Source organism: Rhinolophus sinicus, chromosome 2, assembly GCF_057876585.1.
Source record: "Rhinolophus sinicus isolate RSI-liver-muscle chromosome 2, RSI-T2T, whole genome shotgun sequence".
Classification (NCBI taxonomy): Eukaryota; Metazoa; Chordata; class Mammalia; order Chiroptera; family Rhinolophidae; genus Rhinolophus; species Rhinolophus sinicus.
Window position 1 is genome coordinate 159,390,920 of NC_142502.1, and position 24,741 is coordinate 159,415,660.

At 34.2% G+C, this 24,741-nt stretch overlaps 1 protein-coding gene across 2 annotated transcripts in view; it reads left to right on the forward strand.

Moving 5' to 3' along the window:
• The window catches only part of SRBD1 (S1 RNA binding domain 1), a 177,264-nt gene that overhangs the window by 49,303 nt on the left and 103,220 nt on the right, over positions 1-24,741 (forward strand). For both annotated transcript variants that reach the window (XM_019748647.3, XM_019748648.3), the window contains exons 13-14: positions 1,345-1,435; positions 2,137-2,244. In XM_019748647.3, the coding sequence (XP_019604206.3) occupies positions 1,345-1,435; positions 2,137-2,244 (199 nt within the window). The remainder of the gene's footprint in view (positions 1-1,344; positions 1,436-2,136; positions 2,245-24,741) is intronic.

Consider the following 24,741-nt stretch of genomic DNA (forward strand, 5'->3'; position numbering starts at 1 on the left):
TGGATAGAGACAGATAATCTTTTACTTTCTGGAATCTGCTTCCCTGTTGCTTTCCTCCAGTTCACCTTGAGTTTTTTCCTTTGCCCTATTATTCTTACCTGCTCAATGTGGAGATGATTGGCAACAGTTTCTCCTCAGTGTGGGGTTTTGTATTGAAAAGGAGATCAGAGTTTTCCAATCCTTTCTGCAATTATTGGACAACCTTTATATTGACCTGTAAATTAGAGTTAGCAAATTCAGCTCCTGTTCTCAAACAGACCTAGGTCTTATTGTAGTTCCCACAGAGTACCTTTTGACATTTTGGGGATTCTTCCGATCTCAGGTTTATGAGCTACTCTATTGTTTCTCTCTGTTTCCTCCCACAGAAATGCTGATTCATGTAGGTCTAGGTAGTCATCAGTGCATTGTTCCCACCTGTCATCTTTTGGGTGTTGTGGGGATACTTTCTTATACATACAATCATGGGTTTTTGGATTTGCTGTTCTAGTTGCTCTCTCTTTATGGTATGCATTTTCATAGTAAGTAGGAAATATATCAGTGTTTTTTCCTGCATCTATTGAGCTATCATATGGCTTTTTTTTTTATCTTATCCTGTGTTTGTATTGCTAAAAAATTATTCTTTTTTTCATTTCTAATATAATTTATTTGTGTCTTTTTTCTTTGTCATGATTGGTATTGCTAAAACTGGTATTGCTTTTTCCTTAAGTGATTTTTCATTTTAAACTTGATTGGTCCTTTCTGTTATATTTTTTTCTATTTCGTTAATTTCTGCTTATAACTTTGTCATTTCCTTCTTTTCATTTTCTTTGAGATCATTCTGTTGTTCGTTTCCTAACTTCCTAAGTTGGTCACTTAGCTCATCATTCCCATTCTTTGGTAGTTATCCTCAAATATTTAAATGTATTTTAGCTGAAATATAATACAGAAAAGCTCACAATTCGTAAATACGCAGCTGAAAAAAATTACACATAGTAAAGACATCTACAACCCAAAGAGAAATTGAATAGTATCACAAAGTGTCTGATATATAGTAAATATTCAGTGAATGTTAGCTTTTACTGTTACTGATGTTAAATGTTACTAAAAGTCATTTATCTTTTAGGTATCATAGCATATTATCTAGTTAATAATGGTTTTGTGTATCAAAATAGAGTCCTTGTAACTTTGGAAGAACCAGAATTTCAGAACGCTTAGGAAGAATATGATTTAGTGAATATGAATGATTCAGACTGCATTTTAAAGAGGAACCAGTTCCCTCTTCTGTTTTATCTGGCTTAATCAAATCATTGTTGGGTTATGTTTTGTAATTTCTTACAGATTGGCTTATTTTCATTTTTTCCTAAGGTCAGATACTTCATACTGATGTGGTTTACTTGCACTGTGGACAAGGCTTCCGAGAGGCAGAGAAAATCAAGAGGCTTTTGCTGAAATTCAAGTATGAGGATAAGTAATCTTTTCAGTACTTCAGTGGCTCAGCCAATCAGAGATACCTTTGAAGCCCTTAATTTGGAGGGACGGTTTAAAGGAAGTGCCTTGGTGAGAGGGAAGGAGCTATGTAAAACAATGCTGGGTCAAATTGCTGGAGACCCCTACATTTGGAGACTCCAGAGGAATGCTCCTCCCTTCCTCTGCCACCTTCACTAGCCAAAGGTGGTAATATGAGCAAACATGAGCATTATAATTCTTCTGTTTGGGCCTGCACTTCCTCCCTTCCTCCCTCCTTCCTTCCTCATGGATCTGAGGAATGAATGGCTGTGGTAGTAGTTAGAAGCTTCAGAAATTATTTGACAACATATCACATAATTCAGTCATAATATCTTTATTATGGCTTAGAATGCTCCAGAGTTTATTCACCCGTGTCTTAATGTGATTCCTTCTATGTGGAAGAAAGCTGACTGTTCTTGAGATTGTGTGACAGTAAAATATTTCTCCACTGCCTGTTATACCAAATGCTAAGGGAGTGTCTTTTATCCTACATAAGTCTATCTCCCTTATGAAACAGTGCAGAGGTTGCTTGGATATGAGAGAATATGAGCATCGTATAATAGTATTTGTGCATTCTGTACATTTTCTCCTAATTGATTTAGAAGCATGCCTTGAGCTCATCCAGTTTCTCATCCTGTTTCTCCCTTGAAGCTGCAGCACAGTGGTGATTGGAAATGGAACGGCCTGCCGGGAAACAGAAGCTTACTTTGCTGACCTGATAATGAAAAATTACTTTGCACCATTGGATGTTGTTTACTGGTAAGAATATTAGGAATGTTTGGTTTCTTTGAGAGGCAAAGGAACTTCCAAAGTTCCTCCTGTGATTGTTTTCTCCCCTTTTTTTTAAAGATACAAGTATATATATTGTTTGCCCCCCAAACCACTTCAATGTTCACAAGAGCTTTGCAGGACAACATAAAGTGTCTGTGTCTTGGAGAAATTTGCATTTCAGTATCCTGAAACCTCTCACAAAAGCAGCAGATTAGGGCTTACTTGGTTTTGTGGCATTTTCCAGCCTGTGCATTGTGTGAAGTCTCTAGTTAACTATTGACTAAAATGTAGCACTGTGGATAACAGCCTTCTTCTTCCAAAGTTTTGATGCCTATGAATCATTGGCCTTCAGAACTAAGAACCAAGGCAAGACAAATTAAAACCACTTCTGAAATTCTTATTTGTCTCTTTATCACAACCTTTCATTTTATTTAGGTATACAGCTTTGGATTAATATGTCCCATTTCTCTAGTGCTGGCACTGGATCTGTAGTGGTTCTGCTTTCATTCACCATTGTTTCCTCTCTTTTCCTTTGGACCTCAAATAGCTATGCTTACCTTTTCCAAACTACAGTACAATATTAAGTATTAAAGGGTTTAATTTTAGGAGAGAATATAGTTATAATGGCTGATATCCAGGGGAGATCACACAAGATCCATCCTCCACTGCTTTTTGAGAAATCTAATAACAAAGTATAGTCAACTGGTGAGTACGTGCCTGATGGGATCAGCAGAACAAAATAAAAACCTAACACAGGAAGAAGAGTTCCAAGACAGATAGGGCAAGAGAGAGGGGCCTGTGTTGAGTGTAGTATGCCATGTGCCAGGAGTTTAATCAAGATGTCAGGAAAACAACTCAGGGAAACCAAAGGGATTGAAGTTCAGGGACAAACTGTAGGTGTCGAGGGAGATCATCGTTCAGGAAGGGACCAGATTGAAAAGTCCACCTCAGCTCTTTTCCGCCTCCCTTGTCTTTCTTCTTGTTCAAGTTAGTTTGGGGACAGCTGTGGACCTTCCCAGTTCTGAGAACTGGACACATGTACCCGATCCTCTTGAGAACCAAACACAAGGACCTGACATACCGTTTCCCCAAAAATAAGACCTAGCTAGCTGGACAATCAGCTCAAATGCGTGTTTTGGAGCAAAAATTAATATAAGACCTGGTCTTACATTATATTGTATAAGACCCGGTCTTATTTTATGCTGAAATAAGACCGGGTCTTATATTAATTTTTGCTCCAAAAGACATATTAGAGCTGATGGTCTGGCTAGGTCTTATTTTCGGGGAAACACGGTAGCTGATTCCATTTATTTCAGGCAACTTCTCTGATGTCTTTTTAACTTGTTCGAATTGACTTGATATAAATATTTTGGGACATTTATAGTGATTGTAAATAGAACTTGCAACTCATTAAAAATATTAAATAGTGGCGACTTCTTGGCTTTCATCTTGCTTATACAACATCCCTTTATTGAGCTTTCAGCAGTGTATTGTATTAGAAAGAGGATGAGAGCTTTGGAGTCAGACAAATATGGATTCATCTTTGTTGTCACTATTTACTCGTGCAAGTTGAGAGGTTACCCAGCCTCTCTGAGCTTCACTTTCCTTAGTCATTAAAATGGGTAGTGCTTTTGCTTTCAGTAACATTTTGAAGTTTTCGTAATTATCTTATATATTAAATAGTAACACTTTTGTATTTGTCTCTTTGTATTTCTACTAAAAATTACTTTATTACATTACTTTATATCTGTGTAAAGGAACACTTTTTATGTTAATTTTGTTCCCCAGCCACAGTACAGACTTCTTTCATTGTTTATAATTAGTTTTTCAGTTGATTGTCTTGGATTTCTAGGTATAGGGTCATATCATCTGCACAAGATGATGAATTTATCACTTCCTTTTCAAATTTTATACCTCTTGAGTTTCTTGCCTTATTTAATGGTATCATGTAATGTCTTTGAAAAGCTATTAAATAATAATGATAGTGGACCTTTTTTTCCTCTTCTACCTTGACTAGATTGCTTTTAATGTCAAGTTCGATACTTCCTTTTGATACTTTTAAAAGATCATTTAAAGCAAAATATTTATTTATGAGTGTTTTAAAAATATTGATTACTATTTTGTTAAGTTTTAAATTCAAGAATGAAAGATACTATTTATGTTTTTTTAGAACTTTCCTGTAATCACTGGGTTTTTTTTTCCTATTTTGATCTGTCCATATACTGAATAGTAGTAGTATATTTTCAACAGTTGAACCGTCTTTGCAATTTTGATTTGAACTCCATTTTGTCATAGTGTGTTATTCCTTTAATGTACTGTTGGGAACAATTTGCTAATATTTTTATGTGCTTTAAGTTCTTAAATAGTTCAAATATCTAATGAGAATTTATAGTGAATGTTAGAAAAATCAGCTATTTGATTTCATCTCATCATTTTGCCAGTTCATGGTGTCTTTAGGAGGAAACCATATTTTCTCATCTAACGCTTTGAAGTTACATTACAAACTACATTTAAGTTGAAATTTCCATGCTTTCTCCCGCAGAAATTTATAGCACCTCCTGAACAGATAACCTGATACGCATTCCTATAATCCTGTCAGCTAGTCATCCTGAACAACTTTCTTCTGACATATCCACCAGTACATTCCCCCTTCTGTATTCCTTCCAACACTTTTTGCCTTGAAATACCTGCCATATGTTAACGTACTCATACGTCATGACATATCTCCTAAGTTATAAACCCCATGCACCCTGACCCATTTACACACCTTCCGTCTCACCCACTTCTCTTCCTATCCTAAAATTCCTTACAAACTGTGGTACTTACACATATTATGGGGGAAGTCATCCAAAACTTCAAATCTTAATTACCAAAGGGGGAAAAAAAAAGAACTGGAATTAAATTGTAGAATGTAATTATGCTTAGTCACACGTGTTTAAAGTTGGAAGTGTTTGTGAAAAGAAATTGTACAATATTATGTGTCATTTGTTTTAAGTATGTGCTAGAGTGATTTGCTGTTTTAAGTCCTGTGGCACATAGTAGGCACTCGTTTGGTTTTTTGAATACCTGAATATTTCTTACCATTTATGTTAAATTTTTACACTCGTTCTCTGCTTTACCTGTTTCCCCTTTTGTAAAAAATAGTGGTTTCTTTTGTGTAGCAATAGTAAAATTTATTGAAATGTAAAAAAGGCTAGCTCCTTCTGAGACATTTGTTTATATGCAGTGTATCTGGTTTCTCTTATATTGAAAGCTTAAATCAGGGAAACATGTTTTATTTATCTCTACCTCTTACACATTAAGCATATTTCTGTAATTATAGGTCCATCTCAGTAAATATTTATTAATTTGAATTCCTAAATATTGAGGGTAAAACTATAGTTGACTCTTGAATAGTGTGAGACTTAGGACCCCCCTCCCCAACGTGGTTGAAAATCTGTGTATAACATTTGACTCCCCCAAAACTTAAGTTGTCCCCAGGTATCTGGGGGGGATTGGTTCAGGGAACACTGTGGATACCAAAATCTGTGGATGCTCAAGTCTCCTTTGTAAAATGGTGTAAATCAATGAATATAGTCAGCCCTCTGTATCCCCAGACTCCCAGCCACGGATCAAAAACAGTACAGATATTTATTGAAAAAAATATATGTATAAGTGAACCCATGAAATTCAAACCCATGTTGTTCAAGGGTCAACTATATTTTTAATGAGGTAATTTTTTTTTTGCATTTTGCCTTTTAGTTTTATTTATCTTTTTCATGCCACTTTTTTCTGCTTATAAAAATAATACATGACTCATTTTACCTAATTTATAAATTATATGCATGTACGTATATCTATATACTCATTTATACATGTACACATATTATAACCTGGATCAAATACCTTAAAGATTTGGAGTTTTTCTTTTTAACAGAATTAAGATTCTAGTGTTTAAAAAGCTGATGTACGTTATTTGCACTTCACATTATCATGAATACTTCCCCGTCAATGAGATAATTCTTTTCAAGACTATTGACTGAAATTACTGTATGGGACAATTATGGAAAATTTCTCCTCTGCTAAATGCGTTAGTAAATCTATGACTGTTTACTCTGTTTTTTTATTGATACAGAAGTTTATAATTGGCAGATTATAGACATATTTTGCCAAAGATAAATGATGATTTCTGAAATAAAAATAGTGCATGGTTAGAGTTAATAGTTTAATGAACTGCAAAAGAATTAAAAGTTATCTTTAATATTTGCTGTCTTATATTTCAAACTATGGTTGGCACTATTCATGTTGATAGTGGAAACATTGCTAGAAATCACAGCATTGGGTGCATTCTGGAAAATCACAGATACGCAAGACCACTTAAAACCTGGGAGCAGAGAATGAAAAAGAAATTTTTGGGCTCTTAAGTCAGATCCTGTGCTTAATGTTTTTATGCATATTCTGAAAGCTATGACATATAAATGACTTTGAGCAGGCAAATATGCAAAAGAAAAATTAGTTTTGCTTCCTAATGATCTCATTCATTAGGCTAGTGAAAGAATTAGGAAATAGAATGAACTGAGAAGGTAAATGGTGTGTAATGAAAGAATGAGACAAGGGAAGGGGAGCTGTAGTGGAAGGTTGGAGTTACTAGTTTGGAGTTATGATTGATCTGTTGGTCATAATTTTTGCCAATTACGCAAATAGTATCCAATTTGTGTTTATAATTCAAACTTTATTTTTGTAGAGAATTTAAAGTTTTCTCAGATTTATCTGCCCTTTTTTCTATGGCTTTTGAGTTTTGTATTATGCTTATTTGAGTCTAGACTATTAAAAAGTATTGTATTAGTTTTTGTAGAAAACATGAACCTCTGGTATCCCAGAATATCAGGTATTTTTTTAAAAATGCAAGCACCTCTCAACTTTTTATTTCCCTATCTTTAAGTTTCCTGACTTTTCTTTGTGAAGCTACAAAACCTCATTACCCTCTCAATTACATATATGGTTACTTTGAAGCTTTATTCCCTAAGAAACCAAAAATTAACCAGAGAACCTTAACCAGCTTAGACAACAGAAACAGAGAGTACAAGGCTATTAAATAATTTGAGAGTAATTTTGAAAAAAACAGTGGACGCTGGTTTTTCCCAAGGCCTTTATTCATATTTTGTAAGCAGCAGAGAAACCTTCATTTTTCCCTTCCTTTTCCTCCCCTCCTCTCCCTTTTCTTTCTTTTTCCTTCCCCATTTTTCTCCTCCCTCTCTCACTTCTTACTTCTGTTCCTTAATTCTCCTGTTTGGTTGTACCGTATTTTAATCATTTGTTAGTTGACAACTGGGCTATTTTCAATCTTTGATGTATTTTTAATTTTAAACCTGTTACCCTGTTCCCCGGAAAATAAGACCTAGCAGGACAATCGATTCTAATGCGTCTTTTGGAGCAAAACTTAATATAAGACCCAGTATTACATTATATTATATTATTAATTATATTATGTTAATTATATTAAGACTCAGTCTTATCGTAAAATAAGACCGGGTCTTATATTAAGTTTTGCTTCAAAAGGCGCATTAGAGCTGATTATCTGGCTAGGTCTTATTTTCGGGGAAACATGGTAGTTAGTACAGACTTATTGACCTTAATTTCAGTATTTATTTGCAGGCATGATTAGTATGATATTTATAATGGACCGAAGAGAAAGGGCGTTTCTATTTTCAATGTTGTCATTGACAATTCAATCTGAAGAGTATTGATATGTTGATAAGAAAATAAAATGTCAATCTGTTTATTATTTCTTTGGGCCATTAGGTAGTATTTTATACTGCTTTCTTTATTCTACTTATAATTGGGATCCTTGAAACTATAGGGTGATATCTTCTAGTTCTTCAATAATCTCAGCCATTACTCTTCAAATACTACCTCTGTCCCGTTCTTTCTCTCTGTTCTCCCTCCAAAATTCTCATTATATATATTTAGCCTTCTCACTCTATCTATGCCTTTCAACCTCTTTTTATCTGTCTCTCTGGGCTGCTTTGCCGTTGATTTCTTCAGGTCTTTTCTCTAATTCACTAGCTTTTTCTTTAGCTGTCAGACCCATTCATTGAATTTTAATTTTAGTTATATTTGTCCCTTCTAGAAGTCCTATATGTTAGTTTTTCAGCTTTTACTGACAGATAGTTGACATATAATAAACTACACATACTTAAAGTTTTCAATTTTATAAATTTTAACGTATATATACTTTCATGAAACTATCACAATCAAAATAATGAACATACCCATTACCCCCCTAAATTTCCTTGTGTTCTTTTTTAATCCTCTCTTCATTCCCTGCCCCTTTTTTCCCCCAGGCAACCGTTGATTTACTTTCTGTAGTTGTAGATTAGTTTACATTTTCTAGACTTGTATGTAATTGGAATCATACACTATGCATTCGTTCGCTCACTTCTTTCACTGCATCATTATTTTGAGATTTCATCCATGATGTTGCATATGTCATAGTTTGTTCTTTTTATTACTGAGTAGAATTCCATTGTATGGCTAAATCACAATTAGTTTATTCATTTACCTGTTGATGATCATTTGGATTGTTGCCAGCTTTGGCTATTACAAGTAGAGCTGCATGAGCAATGTTGTATAAGTCTTTGCCTGGACATATGCTTTCATTTCTCTTGGGTAAATAAGTAGGAGTGGAATAGCTATGTTGTATGGTAGATATGTTTGTTTTCTAAGGTAGAGTGTACCATATTACCTTCCCGCTAGCACTGTGTCAGAGTTCCAGTTTCTTCATACGCTCTTCAGTCTGCTTGGTATGGTTTTAAATCTAGCTATCCTAGTGAATGTACAGTGGTATCTCATTGTGGTTTTAATCTACATTCCCTAGCAATTAATGATGTTGAGCATCTTCATTTGCTTTTTTGCCATCCATATATCTTCTTTGGTAAAATATCTTTCTGGAGATTCTTCCCATTTAAAAAAATGGTTTAATTTTCCTCCTGTTACTAAGTAAGAGTTTGTATTCATTCTGAATACAAATCCTTTGTCAGATACCTGTTCTGTAAACATTTCTCCCAGTCTGTAACTTGCCTTTTCATTTTTTTAACATGGTCTTTTGAAAAGCAAACATTTTCAATTTTGATGAAGTTCAATTTATGAATTTTTTTGTATAGTTCTTGCTTTTTGTGTCTTATTTAAAATTAAAGGTCAAACTAAGGTCGTTTTAAAACCAGAGGAAAAACTAAGGTCATTATGATTTTCCTGTATGTTTTTTAGAAATTTTGTAGTTTTAACTCTTTCATTTAGTCCTATAATCCATTTAATTTTTTTGTGTATCATATGAAGTTGGTTTTTTTTGCATATTGCTAAGGATTAGTCCAGCACCATTTGTTGAATGATTTTCCTTTTCCCATTAAATTGTTTTGGCATCTTTGTTGAAAATCAACTGTCCACATACATGGGGATCTATTTCTGGAGTCTAGTCTGTTTAATGGATCTATGTGTCTTTACATTAATCTATGTATGTTCAATGCCACCAGTCCTGATTCGTACAGCTTAAAAGTCATGAACTGAGATAGTATAAGACTTTCAATTTTGTTCTTCTTTTTCAAAATTGTCTTTGCTATTCAATGTCCTCATACATAAATTTCTACGGATGGACTAGCTGGAATTTTGATTGGGATTAAGCTGATTCTACAGTTTAATTTGTGAAGAATTGACATCCATCCATTTAATTTTTAATTTCAGTTATATTTTTCATTTCTAGAAATTATATGTTTTCAAATCTGCTTGATCTTGATCATTCTTACAGGTTTTTGTTGTTCCCGAGTATATTTTCAAACATATCATTTATTTCCTTAACCACACTAAACATTTTTATTCTACAGTCTGTGTGATAATTCTGGTATCTAAAAATTCTTGCAAGTCTATTTCTGCTGTTATTTCTGGTTCTCCTCTGCAGTGTTTGGCTTTCTTTTCTGTTCGATTAATTTTTATTGAAAACCTGTTTTCCTAGAACTTTATCTGTGGGAATTCACTGAGGCCTCGATTGATTGTGAGTTGCTTCAAAAAGGATTTTCATTTGCTTCTGCCAGGTTCCTGTAGACACTACCAGTTTGGGAATCACTTAAATTAAATTCTCAGCTTGAGTTTTTTTCCGGCTACCCAGGTAGTGTGAATTTAGGCTGCAAACTAGAGAAATGGCTTATGGTTCCATATTCTCATCAGAGATCCCCCATGTGACAAGATTTGAAATAGTCCATTTTCACTGCAATGTCCTGGGGGTAGTGTATAGTGAGTTTATTTCTCTTTGACTCTTAGACTAGGGGGTTAACCCTTTAGGATATCAGCTTTATATGTGTGAGAGTAGTTAGGGGAATATTTTATTAACACCCATCTTAAGTAGACTCTGGGTTTTGTCTTCTTGTCCTCTACTTCTGTGAATCACTGTGGGGCCTGAAGATAAAAAATAAAATTTACCCAGTCCAGCAAATGTCCTCAGATGAAAGTTTCAGAAATCAAGGTTCTCATATTTACTTCTTTTTTTTTTTCTTTTTGGCTTGAGTATTTTTTCCTTGTTAATTCACTGATGCATTTAAGATGTATTATATCTAGGATTTTTAGTTGTTTTCAATGAAATGTTTATCCAGGTAGCTAATCTTCCTTATTACAAACAGACAAGGTCACTACTTGATTTTCTAATCTTAATCTCCTTTAAATTTAAAATTCGGTGTTTTCAGACATCAAAGACATAAACCATAAGGGAAAATTAGAAGATGATCATTTTTAATCATTTTACTTTGTACTTTTGAATTTAGAATTACTTGTTTCTTTCTCTTTTCCTCTAGGTATGAATGCCTTTCAAACATGCACATGACATTATTCTCTGGCAATTTAATATCTTTTTAAAGCATATTCAAAGGAGATTTTGGACAAAGAGGAAAATAAAAATAGTTTGTAGTCTCACCACTCAAGAATGGTATTAAATTTTTATATTCTAGATTTTTTACTTATGTATTCATTCAGCAAGTATTTCTCACATAAATGCTTGATTGAATGAGATAGACTCAATAAGGTTCAAGGAGAAAATAACTTTGTATTTACTATCCCACTGCATATTCAACTCATGTTTGGAATAGTTCTTTTCTTCCCTGGCTGAAATGATAGACAGGTTTCATCTTGCAAGTCCCTCTTAGTTGTCAGAACAGTCCCATTTCAGCAATTGAAATATCTGCTCTAGGGCAATAATCAAAGCTCCAAACGTGATGTAAATTAAATTCCACGTCAGGTCTGTTTCACTCAGGGAAACACAACTTTACTCCAGAGGTTTGCAGGCAGCCTGGTTTTCTCTCTCTCAGGCCCTCCCCAACTCACTAGCTGCAAAAGCTCCTCTAAGGAAAGAGAATAGGGCAAGAATTCTCAGAACACACTGGGATATGTGAGCTGAACTAATGTACTCTACCAGTAAAATTAGGAACTACAATCCTTTCCAAATTTTCTGGGAAAAGTTAAATTAATGACTAGAATTTTCTCATTTCCTCAGGTCAAAGAAAATGTTCTGAACAGTTTATTAAGCACATGTCAAAGTTTCATTGTAATCTTGTTGCAAGGTAAAAGGCTTCTCGTGGGCCAATTCAGAGATGCATGCTTGGTAACAAATCTTATAGCAAAAGAAAGTGTAATATAAGATAATTAGGAAAGAAAAGTTTGAGTGACTGGTTTGCTAAGTCTTACACCATCAAAGTATATCAAAAAATTGTTTAAGCATTCTATCCAAAAAACTTAATTTTTTTTCTGGAAGAAGGCTATTAATTACATTACACAAGAAAGAGAGTCTTTGCCAAACCAAGTTTGGATCAATTTTTATTTTACACTCATTTTTCTTAAATTTTTAATTTTGCTAGTGCCTAGTATTTGATGTATCCCTTGTATATTTAATCATGTTATTTAAAATGTTCTGAATGGAGCACATTGACTTCCAGGGGCTTTGCCACCAGAAAAAGTTTGGGAGCTAACAGTAAATCAATTTGTGTATACTGGGTATAAACTTTTGGTCAAGTGTGGATTCTATAAGGACATACGCAAAGCCAAAAAAAGTGCATGTAAATCAAGGGTGTATGTAAGAGAAGAGTCACTGATCCACCAGAAACAGTATTGGAGGGCCAAAGTGTAAGGACTGATCCCTCCCTTAGCTGCCTGCCTCCAGGTGCTAAGTATAGCATCAAAGGCCTACAATGCTTATCTTAGGAAAAAGAGAGTTTGAAAAGAGATCCCACTGCTTATACATAATGTCATCATCCCAATCAGTGGCTAAGAGAAAGTGGAATTGCCCAACTCCTCTTTTGATTTGTGAGATAGAATGATTTGGGGGCTGAAAAGATAGCCGAGGTCTGACAAGTAAGTTCGTGAACTCATCCTAGAAAAAGTGCTACACACCTCATTACTAAATATCACTATGGTCATTTTTGAAGTGCTCCCCTTGGGAAGCTATGTACTGATGCCAGTGCCTAGTCCATCCTTCAAAGCAATTTTGGAACTCTTTTTCTGGGATGGCCATCAGAGCTGTGATAGTATTACCCTTGATATCCTGAATGTCGTCAAAATGTCTTCCTTTCACTATTTCCTTTATCTTTGGGTAAAGAAAGAAGTCACTGGGGGCCAGATCAGGTGAGTAGGGAGGGTGTTCCAATACAGTGATTTGTTTACTGGCTAAAAACTCCCTCACAGACGGTGCAGTGTGAGCTGGTGCCTTGTCATGATGCACGAGCCATGAATTGTTGGCAAGAAGTTCAGGTCATCTAACTTTCTCATGCAGCCTTTTCAGCACTTCCAAATAGTAAACTTGGTTAACTGTTAGTCCAGTTGGTACAAATTCATAAGGAATAATACCTCTGATATCAAAAAGTTTAGCAACATCATTGCAACAAGTTGGCGAACTTAATTGTCTGACCTTGTAAGAATAAAAAAAAAAACTACAACAACAACAAAAAATGTAATGTACCTAAAATAGGGTGATAGTAAGAGAGCTTTTGTTTCGAATTTTAACTTCTGGTCCAGATGAAACATTTTCTGGAGTTCTAGGTGGACTTGTGAATGAAATTTTGGTACCACTATTGGTAAAATTGAGAAACTGGAAGATAGATATTATTTTGATGTTCCAAAGGGGAAGTAAGATAGGTTATGCAAATGTGATCTTGATCAGGCAACATTATTATTAAATTATAAAAGGATTGTTTATGAGCACTTAGGAAGGAACAATAGAACAATAACCCCTGGAAATCAGCATGCATTTCTTTAAAACATTTTGGTCTTATCCCATTTCATTTTCTGTTAGGAAAGCTAGACTGGTAGACACATCTAGATCTTAGCACACCTTTTGATAGTCTTTTGATATTATAACTTTATGGAGAAACTAGAAAATTAGATACTTAGCTATGTCGCTCCCAAAAGGATGATTCCCAATGAGTCTGGTGTCAGGTCTTCAGGGGCATGCCACAGACACTGTGTTAATTAACGTTTTAATAATTTAGTTAAGGTTTGGAAGCATGCTTTTCAAGTTTATGGACATTGAGGTGTATTAGAATCAGAATCAACAGTTTTTGAAATACTTGAGTTGTTGGACCTCATCTAACAAGATGAACTGAAATAGAGATAAAGACTGTTGTGATGCCAGCAGGAATTTTCAGTAGAGATTTCGATGGTATGATTTCTAAGGTTTTCTTGAAATCTGACCGATGATTCTACCAGAATAATGTGTAGCAGGTCTCCCATGTCCTGAACCATGTGGATGTAATTTTTTAAAAGAAATTTGCTTCGCAGCAAATCACTAAGTTTAACTGTACAATTTCAGATGTATTTAGCTATATAAAGCTCATAATTTTGTGAAGTTAAAATTACTTTATATGGAGGAAGAATTGTTTGCTGCTCTTTATTTCTGCCTAGTGCAGTAATTTCTGTTTTACATGGAGAATGTAAAATCAGTTTCTGTGTATTTAAACATACTGTCTCTTCCACCTGCAGTTTCTGGAAATAATGAAGGCCATGAATTAGCCTTGGAACCTGGGACACCCTAAATTATTTTTTCCATGTCAATTTGATTATTATGCTTAATAACTAGGTGATATAGTAGTTGTCTCACTGTTCTCTACAGTGACAGCTTGAGAAAATGTGCCGTGATAGTCCCGGATTTTGTTCTCTTTCACCTATTGATATTCCTCTGTCCATTTTTATGACTACTATAAACACTAGTTTCTTGTTTATAAGGTGTCCTTTCTTATAAAGGACATTAAGTGAATTTAAATATAAAATTGTTTTATAACCAATATAATTTATGTTCCTTTTGTTGAAACAGCCAAAATATTTTTGAAAATATATATTTAAATAAACCATAATGAGCTATGTTGGAAAGAAGGTATAATGAATGAATAATTGTGTGTGTGTGTGTGTGTGTGTGTGTGTGTGTGTGTGGTTTTAAAGTACTGTTGGATTCGGATTCAGTTTGACAGTTTTTGATCAAAATAAAATATGTTTTACCAATTTTGTAACCCATGTGTTTCTGTATCCCTAAGTCCAATTTAAGTATCTGCAGGAGTTACCCCAACGCACACACTCCCCCGTCCCTTTAACTGTAGCCCCTCTTGCAGATAGATCTTTGTTTATTGACTTAGATTAGAACTGGCCTAGAGCCCAGTGATGGTCATTTCTCCTCTTAAGGTTTTTGGTTACAAATCTGCTTTTGTTGCCAGATCCAATAAAGATTCTTGATTGTTTTTGTTAGTTTTATTACAAGTTCTTGCCAAAGAAACAATGTATTATAACCAAAACAGATGTTCTGTTTAGACAAGTGTATTTGCTATAAAAGAACCTAAACTATAAAATAACCTAAAATATAAATTAAATAGTATGTTCAGCATTTTGTAACAATTGATGAACTTTGGGATTTCATGAGTGTGTTTCTTAACCTTTAGAAATGGAAGAAACAATGCCTTATCTTGAGTAATTGTTTTAGATTTTCTCTACCTCAGCTTGTGTATGTATAGTATTTACATCATAGATCCTCCTCAAAACTAACATTTTTTTGTGATCTTGAAAGTGGAGTGGAGGTCTCTTATTTCTTAAAGTACATACATCAAATAACCAGTATTTCTTGTCATAGAGACATCAGTTGAGTAGAAAAGAATAGTTTTTTAATATCCTAATGCTTATAAACAGTTAGGTGAAATAATTACACATAGACCTTTCCATAAATGGTGTACCTGGTGAAGTTAGGAACCATAATAAAGGGTTGTAGTGTAGCTCTCTTGAGACTTGAAGTAACCGACTCTGTGACTAGGACCCAGTGCAGTATTGATTTATGCTGAATTCTGTGTTGTAGAGAACACAGGCATGTAGTAAATACAAGATGAATGCACTTACACGGTGTAATTGTAGCTCTTTTTTGGTCATAGTTCCTAGAATAAATTAAATGCATAAAGGATAAAACTGCACTATCAATAGGTTACTATCGGAATGAGTATTACCTTGAGATTGTTAACTCCTTGGCCTGTTCTCATTTATATTCTCCTCCTTGGCATTAAACAACTTGCTGTTTTTTGTCACCTTTGGACAACACCTTTAAAATCAATTGCTTATTGGGGAACAGTTAAGTTTTTTTGTTTTTATTAGAACTCTTTGGGTTGTACAGAATCACTGTGGTTCTCTCATTTTGATTGCATTAGAAGAATGCAAAATGGCTAGAGTCCTTTGTTGTTGAGATCCTTTTTCATTTGATTACATAGGACTTGAAGAGTCTGGGGCCAGAAATTGATATTTGCTACTAGGAGTTGTTGAATCCACCTTATTTGTGTTTCATATGTTTTTATTTTTTTTGAGGAGGGGGATCTTTTGAATTTGATGTATTATGTGTGGCTAAATCGTTGTATTATGCTCTCCTAACTTACTGAAATACCACTTTCAAGTTCCCCACATCCGTACATTTCTAAGGTTACACCCAGCTTAATTCCCATTACTTTTCCGCTTCACAGCACTTGCATTTTGAAGGGACCCTAACATTTGGGTTCACATTATGATAATTAGGTTTCAGGGCCATGGGGGATTAAAGATGTCTTAGGTCTAGTTGCAGAATAAAGTTCAGAAGCACTTGTAAAACTTGCCTGATTGGTGGGTAGAGGTGCTTTTATTTATTCACTACTCATGCAGCATTAATCCGTATTTCATCAGGTACCTACAGTGCTGTAATTCTAGATGTGACCTTGGACTTGATTTACTTCAGCTTCGTTTTCTTTATTAATGTGCCATGAAAGAGGTACATGAAAGATAGCCAACATCAAAAAACCTTTTAAAGTAAAATGGTTGATAGGAATTCTCTGGTATTTAGCACTGTCTGTCAAATGTTTCAGCTGGTTTGCATCCTTTTACAAGCTCTAGCTTGCTGCACTAAAAGAAATTTAAAGCGGTTGTTTCAAGGCAGGGCTGATGGGGAACGTGGTTATGGTGGTGGTGGTGGTGGTATTGGGTGGGTGGCATTAGCCGGGGAAGAGAGTAAATGAGAAGTTAAGAACATATTCTTTTTCAACTGTGCTCTTCCCAAGATGGTTTGTTTCTGTGTTTTTCTTTGGGTCGGGTGTTTTTAGTTCAGTGCAATGCTTATGATTAGAGTGAGGAGGCACTCATCTTGGTTATAAGAAGATTGAAGAGGGTGGCCAAAGAAAATTCATCAGACCTCTGCAAAAGAAAGAATAAAAGGCAATGTCACTATCTTATTCAGAGGTTGTTTAGCTATTTTAACTTTACAATTTGTTTGTTCTTTACTGAATCATCTGAGAAAAAGCTTTTAAACACAGTAATATGGGAAACTGAGTCTTAAGAACAAAGGAAAGAGGACTCAAAAGGCTTGCCATTTGTACCGTGGAATATTTATTTTTCTGTAAACACGTTTTAGAGGCTATTGTCTCTGTTCTAGGCTGAATGTATAGGGGTAGAACTTGTAGCTCAGGTTTAAAACTCTGATCCCTTATTTGTTTCATAAATATTTGTTGGAAATTTCTCCCTGTATAATAAAAAATAGTTTAAAGCATTTTGCTTTTTAGATAATCACAAGGATTGTGGATCTATTCCTGTTGTCTTCGCTATAGAACGATCTTAATAGTTAAAAGAGAAATCACAGAATGTTTTAGAAAATGAAATTAACTTGCTTTCAAATTTATATTTTATTTTTAATTTACTAACATAACTTTGACTTGTAAGAAGTCTTTTAAAAGCTATTGTAATAAAAACTTTTTTGTAATTAGTATTTGTTAAAATGTCTTTATAGTGTTAAAATGCTTTAAAAATAGCATATCCTCTTGATATTCTGTAATTTTGTTCACACATACCTGCTTAACTAACTTTTATTCATATATGGCAGGAAAATAAATTTCAACCCAGATGTGGTATTGGTGATTTATTGAAATAAAGTATTTGGCCTGCAAAGTTTAAAAAATCAACACTACGACGGGTACAGAGGAGTTTGGTAATGGCCTTTTCTTTTCAAGGAATGCAGATTTTTGAGACAGACAGGCTTATTTTTAATTAAAATTCATAGGTTATATAAGAAGAGCCCAGATAACCTGTGTTCTTCTCTTCGCTCCTTTATTGGGGCAGGGGGCCCTACCTCTCAAGCCCTTAGGGAGATTCTGTATTTGATTCTCAACATGGACTGCTACTTGTAGATGATTTAGACTTTAGTGGGAGAAGTAATCGTTAAAACATCTACCAAGAAATCAGTTTTTTTTTCTATTTCAGTAAATTTTTGTGAGATGCAGACAGACTACAAGGATGCTAGGGACCTCTGCTCAGTGTTTCAGGTTTGGTTTTGACGTTTTTCTTATTCATGGTTTTTGGCCGGGACATATGAGAAACGGATAAAGCAAGCCAGGAACACGTTAGGCTTTTGAAGTATCTTAGATCTTTCAGGTTGGAATTGCCTCCTAGTCTTCATTTTCTTACTGTTATTTGTTTGTCTCCCTTCTGGTTACCTTTCCCTAGTTAGAAGTGACAGGTTTGTGTTAAGTGGAAAATTGAAAATATATCTGAATTTAATATCTTGGGGGAAAGTTTGTCTCCAAAATCTAGTGTATGTACAGCAGTCTTTTTATGTTGTTTTTGTATAGAAGTGAAATACTTTATTTAAATTCCTCTCTACTGTTAGAAGCCTGAGACCTTACTGCAGTGTCACATTTACTTTCATTCTTACTAAGATGTTCAAGAATCTTTTGGTTATATTGGGTAATTGTCTTCCCCTTTTGTCAAAATTCATTTACTCATTCATATTCAGCAAATGCTTATTGAGTACCTTGGTCTGTGCTAAGCACTGTGACGTCAAAGATTCATAAAACCTTATCCATTGGCTATCTTGTGTTCCATCCAGCAGCCTCCTCTAACTTATACCTCATCTGGATTCCTTTCCAGTTTCATATACTGAAATGGAATAATCTTACTTCTGCTTCTGGTAACCATTCTTTCTATGCATCCTTGACCTATTCTTTGCTCTTAAATTTAGACAATGTTCCAAATATTTTCTCATTCTCTTTATCTTTTCTGTTTATATTCTTTTCCTTGATAATTTCTCCATTCACTTCTGGTACTTCATCTGTGGATTCCAAACCTACATCTGTAGTTTCAAGTTCTCTCCAGAGATCTGGACTCAAGTTTCAGTGGCTTGCTGTCAGTCTCTTGAATATCCCTCTGGTGCCTCAAACTTAACTTTTTGCCTTGGCTCCTAAACCTGTTTTGCTTCATGTGTTTTTTTGTTCTTTTGTAAACCCTCCTTCGTGGATGGACTAGCAATTCCCTTGGGCACAAACTTGGTAATCTTTGATTTCATATTGTGCTGCATACTCCATTCAAACTGCCATGAAATCCTGTTGATTCTCCCTCTGGAATGTTTCTCTTATTTCTTTCTTTCCTTCAGTGTCTCCTGTTTGCCAGTCTTCTTCCTCTTAGATTTTAAGCCTTTTATGAACTGGCTTCAAGCTACTCTTCCAATGTAATCTCTTGATACTCCCTTCTCAACCCAAGATGCGATGTTCATCATTCAAGCTTTTGTAATCTGCGTCTGTGCAGTTATCTTTACATATGCCACTGGTGCCATTCATTAAGGAATCATACAATGTAAAAAATTATACATATACCAACAGTTTATTCATTATAAGAATTAGCACAGTTATAATTTATATGTCTGTATTAAAAATAAGCTAATATAAATCCACTTTCAATATGTTGTTTTGTTTTTCAAGATAGCCTCTTTAAATCTTCCCCTGGTCTGCTTCTATTACTTCCAATGAAATTTTGGTTCCTGTTTTTAGTGTATTTAAATACACTTTCCCTTCATATGAAGTATCCTCTGATATCAATAATTCCTTATGCCGAGTAAAGTGGAATATTTCTTCTTTGAAATTTGTTGAATTTCTTCTTTCTGCCTCTTTTGTAGTTAAGAAAACAGGCTGTGGAGCCAGGTTCAAATGGCAGTTGCATCCCTTCCTGCCCTTACAATGACTACAGTCAAGTTACCTCTGTGCCTTCATCTTTAAAGTGGGAATAATAATAGTATCTACCACAGGATTTTGGTGAAGATTAAATGGGGTAATAGATTTAAAAACACTTAGAATAGTGCTTGGCACATAGCATGTAATCAATAAGTGTGAGCACCTACTATTTTTATGAGAATTACTAAATGTATGATTATCGTTATTATTCATACTGTCTTCTTTCCTTGGAATACCCTTTCCTCATCCCCTGCCTTTCACAATCCCACCTAGACTTCAGGGCCTGTCTCAGGTGTCACATTCTCCATGAAATTCTCTTCGGTTGGAATTAATCTTGCCTTCTTCCTCTGTGTGCTCGTAAAACTTTCCATGTACTTCTACCACGACAGTTAAAATATAGCCTTCTTTGTACTGTACCCATCTGTGTAGCTGTTATTTGGGTAGTTGTTTATCACTAGGGAGGCATCGCTGTTTGTTCCTTTAGAAGAGGAATACTTTGAATTGATTTGAAACTAATTAATCGCACCCCCGCCTGCACATATGTATGTGGAGAGTATGTATATATATTTATATACATATATAACCCTTTTGTGTATAAGGCACTCCTGTAAGGTCTATGGAGGATACAAAAAAAAAAAAAAGGTAATGCTTTCCAGATTAAGACCAAATGTTATCTGTACATTTAAAAAGGTTTTTAAAAATACCAAAGAAAATATATAACTTAAACAATAGTGACCTATGATCAACAATAGTAACAATGATTAAATGACCTGTGTTCTCACCATTCAGCTTAAGACATGTAACCTTGTCAGTATTTCTGCAACCCCATCTGTTTCTCCTCCTTCACAACTCCCACCTCCCCTTCCAGAGATATTCACTCTCCTTAACTCTTGTTAATTATTCCCTTGCTATTTTGATGGCTCCTTTATGTAACTAGAATCATATATAACATGTATTCTGTGAGCTTTTTAACTCAAGATTATTTTATAGATTCATTCATTTTGATATGTATATAGCTGTTTCATTAATTTTCAGTGTTAGATAATTATACAATATTTTTCTATTTTATAGTTGATGGGCTTTTGGGTTGTTAATCAGTTTTGTTGTTTTCAAAAGTCTTAATTCATTTGTTTAAATAATAGCTTTATCGAGTTATAATTCACATACCGTACAATACACCCATTTGAAATGTACAGCTCAATGAATGTTAGTATATTCCCAGATATGTGCCATAATCACCGCTGTCAATTTTAAAGCATTTTATCATCGTAAAAGAAGCCCCATACCCTTTCACTCTCACTCCCTATTCCCTCTCTCCTTCCTCACTCCCCCAACCTTAAGCAACCACTAATCCACTTACTGTCTCTATAGATTTCTGTGTTCTGAAGATTTCATGTGAATGGACTCATACCATATGTGGTCTTTTGTAACTGTGTTCTTTCACTTAGCATAATGGTTTCAAGGTTCATTTATGTTGTAGCATTTATTAGAACTTTATTCCTTTTATGACTGAATGATATTCCATTGTATGGACATATCACATTTTGTTTATCCAGTCATCAGTTGATGGACATTTAGGTTATTTCCACTCTTTGGCTATTATGAATAATGCTATGAATATTCATGGACAAGTTTTTGTGTGGACATATGTATACATTTCTCTTGGGTATATACTTAGGAGTGAAATTATCATTGTAACTCTATAATGAATTGGTTGAAGAACAGCATTCTGTTTTCCAAAATATCGGCACCGTTTTACATTTCCTCCAGCCCAGTATTGTATGAAGGTTCTCAACTTCTCCATGTTCTCACCACACTTATTATTTGACTTCTTAATTGTAGCTACCCCAGTTGGTATGAATTGGTATTTCTTTGAGGACTAATAATGTTGAGCATATTTCATATTCTTATTGGCCATTTGTGTATGTTCCTTGGGTAAATGTTTATTCAGCTCTCTTGCTTATTCTTTATTTGATTATTTGTCTATCCATTTTTTATTTTCTTTTTTTTTATTATTAAATTTATTGAGGTGACAATTGTTAGTAAAATTGCATAGATTTCAGGTGTACAATTCTGTATTACATCATCTATAAATCCCATTGTGTGTTCATCACCCAGAGTCAGTTCTCCTTCCATCACCATATATTCGATCGCCCTTACCCTCATCTCCCACCCCCCACCCCCCACCCCCTTTACCTTCTGGCAACCACCAAACCATTTGTCTATCCATTATTGAGTTGTAAGAGTTTTTTTATAAATTCTGGATACAAATCCCTTACCAGATGGATGATTTGCAAATATTTTTTCCTATTCTTTAGGTTACTTTCTTGATGATCACTTTTGAAGCACAAAGTTTTACATTTTGGTGAAGTCCAATTTTTCTGTTTTTCTTTTGTTGCTCATGCTTTTGGGGTCATGTAAGAATCCTTTGCCAAATCCAAGGTCATGAAAATCTACTATGTTTTCTTCTAAAAAAGAGTTCTGTAGTTTTAGCTTTTGTGTTCAGGTCTTTGATCCATTTGAGTTACTTTTTGTATATGGTGTAAGGTTAAGAATCCAATATCATTCTTTTGTATGTGGCTCTTCACTTATCCCAGTAACATTTGTTAAAAAGACTATCCTTGCCCCATTGGATGATCTTGGCACCCTTGTCAAGATCAGTTGACCAAAGATGTATAAATTTATCTCTGGATTTTAAGTTCTATTTCATTGATCTATGTCTGTCCTTGTGCCACTACCACATTATCTTGGTTGTCACTGTTTTGTAGAAAGTATTAAGATCAGGAAGTATGAGTCTTCCACTTTGTTCTTTGTCAAGGTTGTTCGGCTATTCAGAATTCCTTGCAATCCCATATTACCTTTAGAAACAGCATGTTAATTTCTACACAGAAGTCGGCTGAGATTCTGATAAGTGTTATATTGATAGAGTAGATCAGTTTGGGGATTAATGCCATTTTAGCAATGTTAAGTCTTCTAATCCATGAATATGTGATGCCTTTCCATTTATTTAGATCTTTAATTTCTTTCAACAATGTCTTGTAGTTTTCAGAGTAAACGTTTTACACTTTTGTTAAATATATTTTTAGTTATTTTATTCTTCTTGATACTGTTGTAAGTAAAATTTTCTTATTTCATTTTTGGAGTTTTCATTGAAAGTGTATAGAAATGTAACTGATTTTTGTGATTTTTCTTTTATCTTACATCCTTACTGAACATGTTAATTGGTTTAACAGTTTTTTAGCGTATTCCTTAGGATTTGCTATATATAAGATCGTGCCATGTCATCTGTGAATAATTTTACTAATCTGGGTATCTTTTTTTTTTTTTTCCTTTTCCTGACTACCTTGGCTAGAACCTTCAATACAATGTTGAATAGAGGTAACCAGAATAGAATCCTTATCTTGTTCCTGGTCATAGAGAAAAGCATCCAGTTTTTGATCATTAACTGTGATGTTAGCTGTGAGGTTTCTTTTTATATTCCCTGTATATGATTGAGGAAGTTCCCTTCTAACCCTCATTTTTTAGTGCTTTTATCATGAAAGGATGTTGGGTTTTGTCAAATGCTTTTTCTGTGTCTCTGGAGGTGATCGTATGAGGTGTTTTTTGTTTTTTTTTAATTTTGTTGCCATGATGTATTACATTCATTGATTTTCAGATGCTGAACCAACCTTGCATTCTTGGGCTATGTTTTACTTGGTCATGGTGTATAATTATTTTTATATGTTGCTAGATTTACTTTGCTAATATTTTGTTGACAATTTTTACATCCATATTCATAAGCAGTGTATATTTGTAGTTTTCTTGTGTCGTCTTTGCCTGCTTTTGATATCAGTAATACTGGCCTTATAGAATGAGTTGGGAAGTGTTCCTCCTAAGTTGTGTAAGAAATTGGTATTAGTTTTTTGTTGGTTTCTTTTTTTTTAATGTTTGGTAGAATTCAGTGGTAAAGCTATCTGGTCCTGGTTTTTCTTCGTGGGTAGTTTTTTTTTATTACTAATTCAATGTCTTTGTTATAGGTCTATTCAGATCGTCTATTTCTTGAGTCATTTTCAGTAGGTTGTATCTTTTCAGGAATTTGTCCATTTCATCTAAGTTACCTAATTTATTGCCATACAATTTTTTCTTATTATTCCTTTAAAATCATTTTTATTTTTGAAAGGTTGGTAGTAATGTCCTCCTTCCATTTCTGATTTTAGTAATTTAAGTCTTCTCTTTTTTTTCTTGGTCAATCTGACTAATGATTTGTCAATTTTGTTCATATTTTCTAAGAGCCAACTTTTGATTTCATTGAAATGCTCTATTGTTTTTCTCTGTTTAATCAGTTTACGTTCTAATCTTTATTTTTTCCTCCCTTCTGCTTGCTTTAGGTTTAGTTTGTTCCTCATTTTCAGTGTGGTGTCTTAGGTGGAAGGTTAAGTTTTTGATTTGAGATCTTCGTTTTTTGATATAGGAATTTACAACTATAATTTTTCCTTTAAGCACTTGTTTAGTTGTATGCCATGTTTTCATTTTCATTCATCTCAAATTATTTTCCATTTTCCTTTTTGATTTATTCTTTGACCGTTAGTTATTTAGGAGTGTATTACTCAATTTCCATATGTTTGTAAATTTCCCAGATTTCTTTCTGATTTCTAATTTTACTTCATTGCGGTTATAGAACATACTTTGTATTGTTTCTATCCTTTTAGTTTTTATTTATTTGTCTGTTTATCACCAACGCTGCTTAAAATTTTTCTTACTGTGATAAAGTATATATAACATTATTTATCATTTTAACCACTCATAAGTGTACAATTCAGCAATGTTAAATACAGTCACAATATTGCGTAACAATCACTACTGCCTATATCCAAAACCTTTTCATCATACCCAACAGAAACGTACCCACTAAGTAGTTTGCCCTACCACCTTTCCCCTGAGCCCCGATAACCTTTAGTCTCCTTTTGTCTCTATGATTTTGCCTGTTCTAGGGACCTTATATATGTGGAATCAT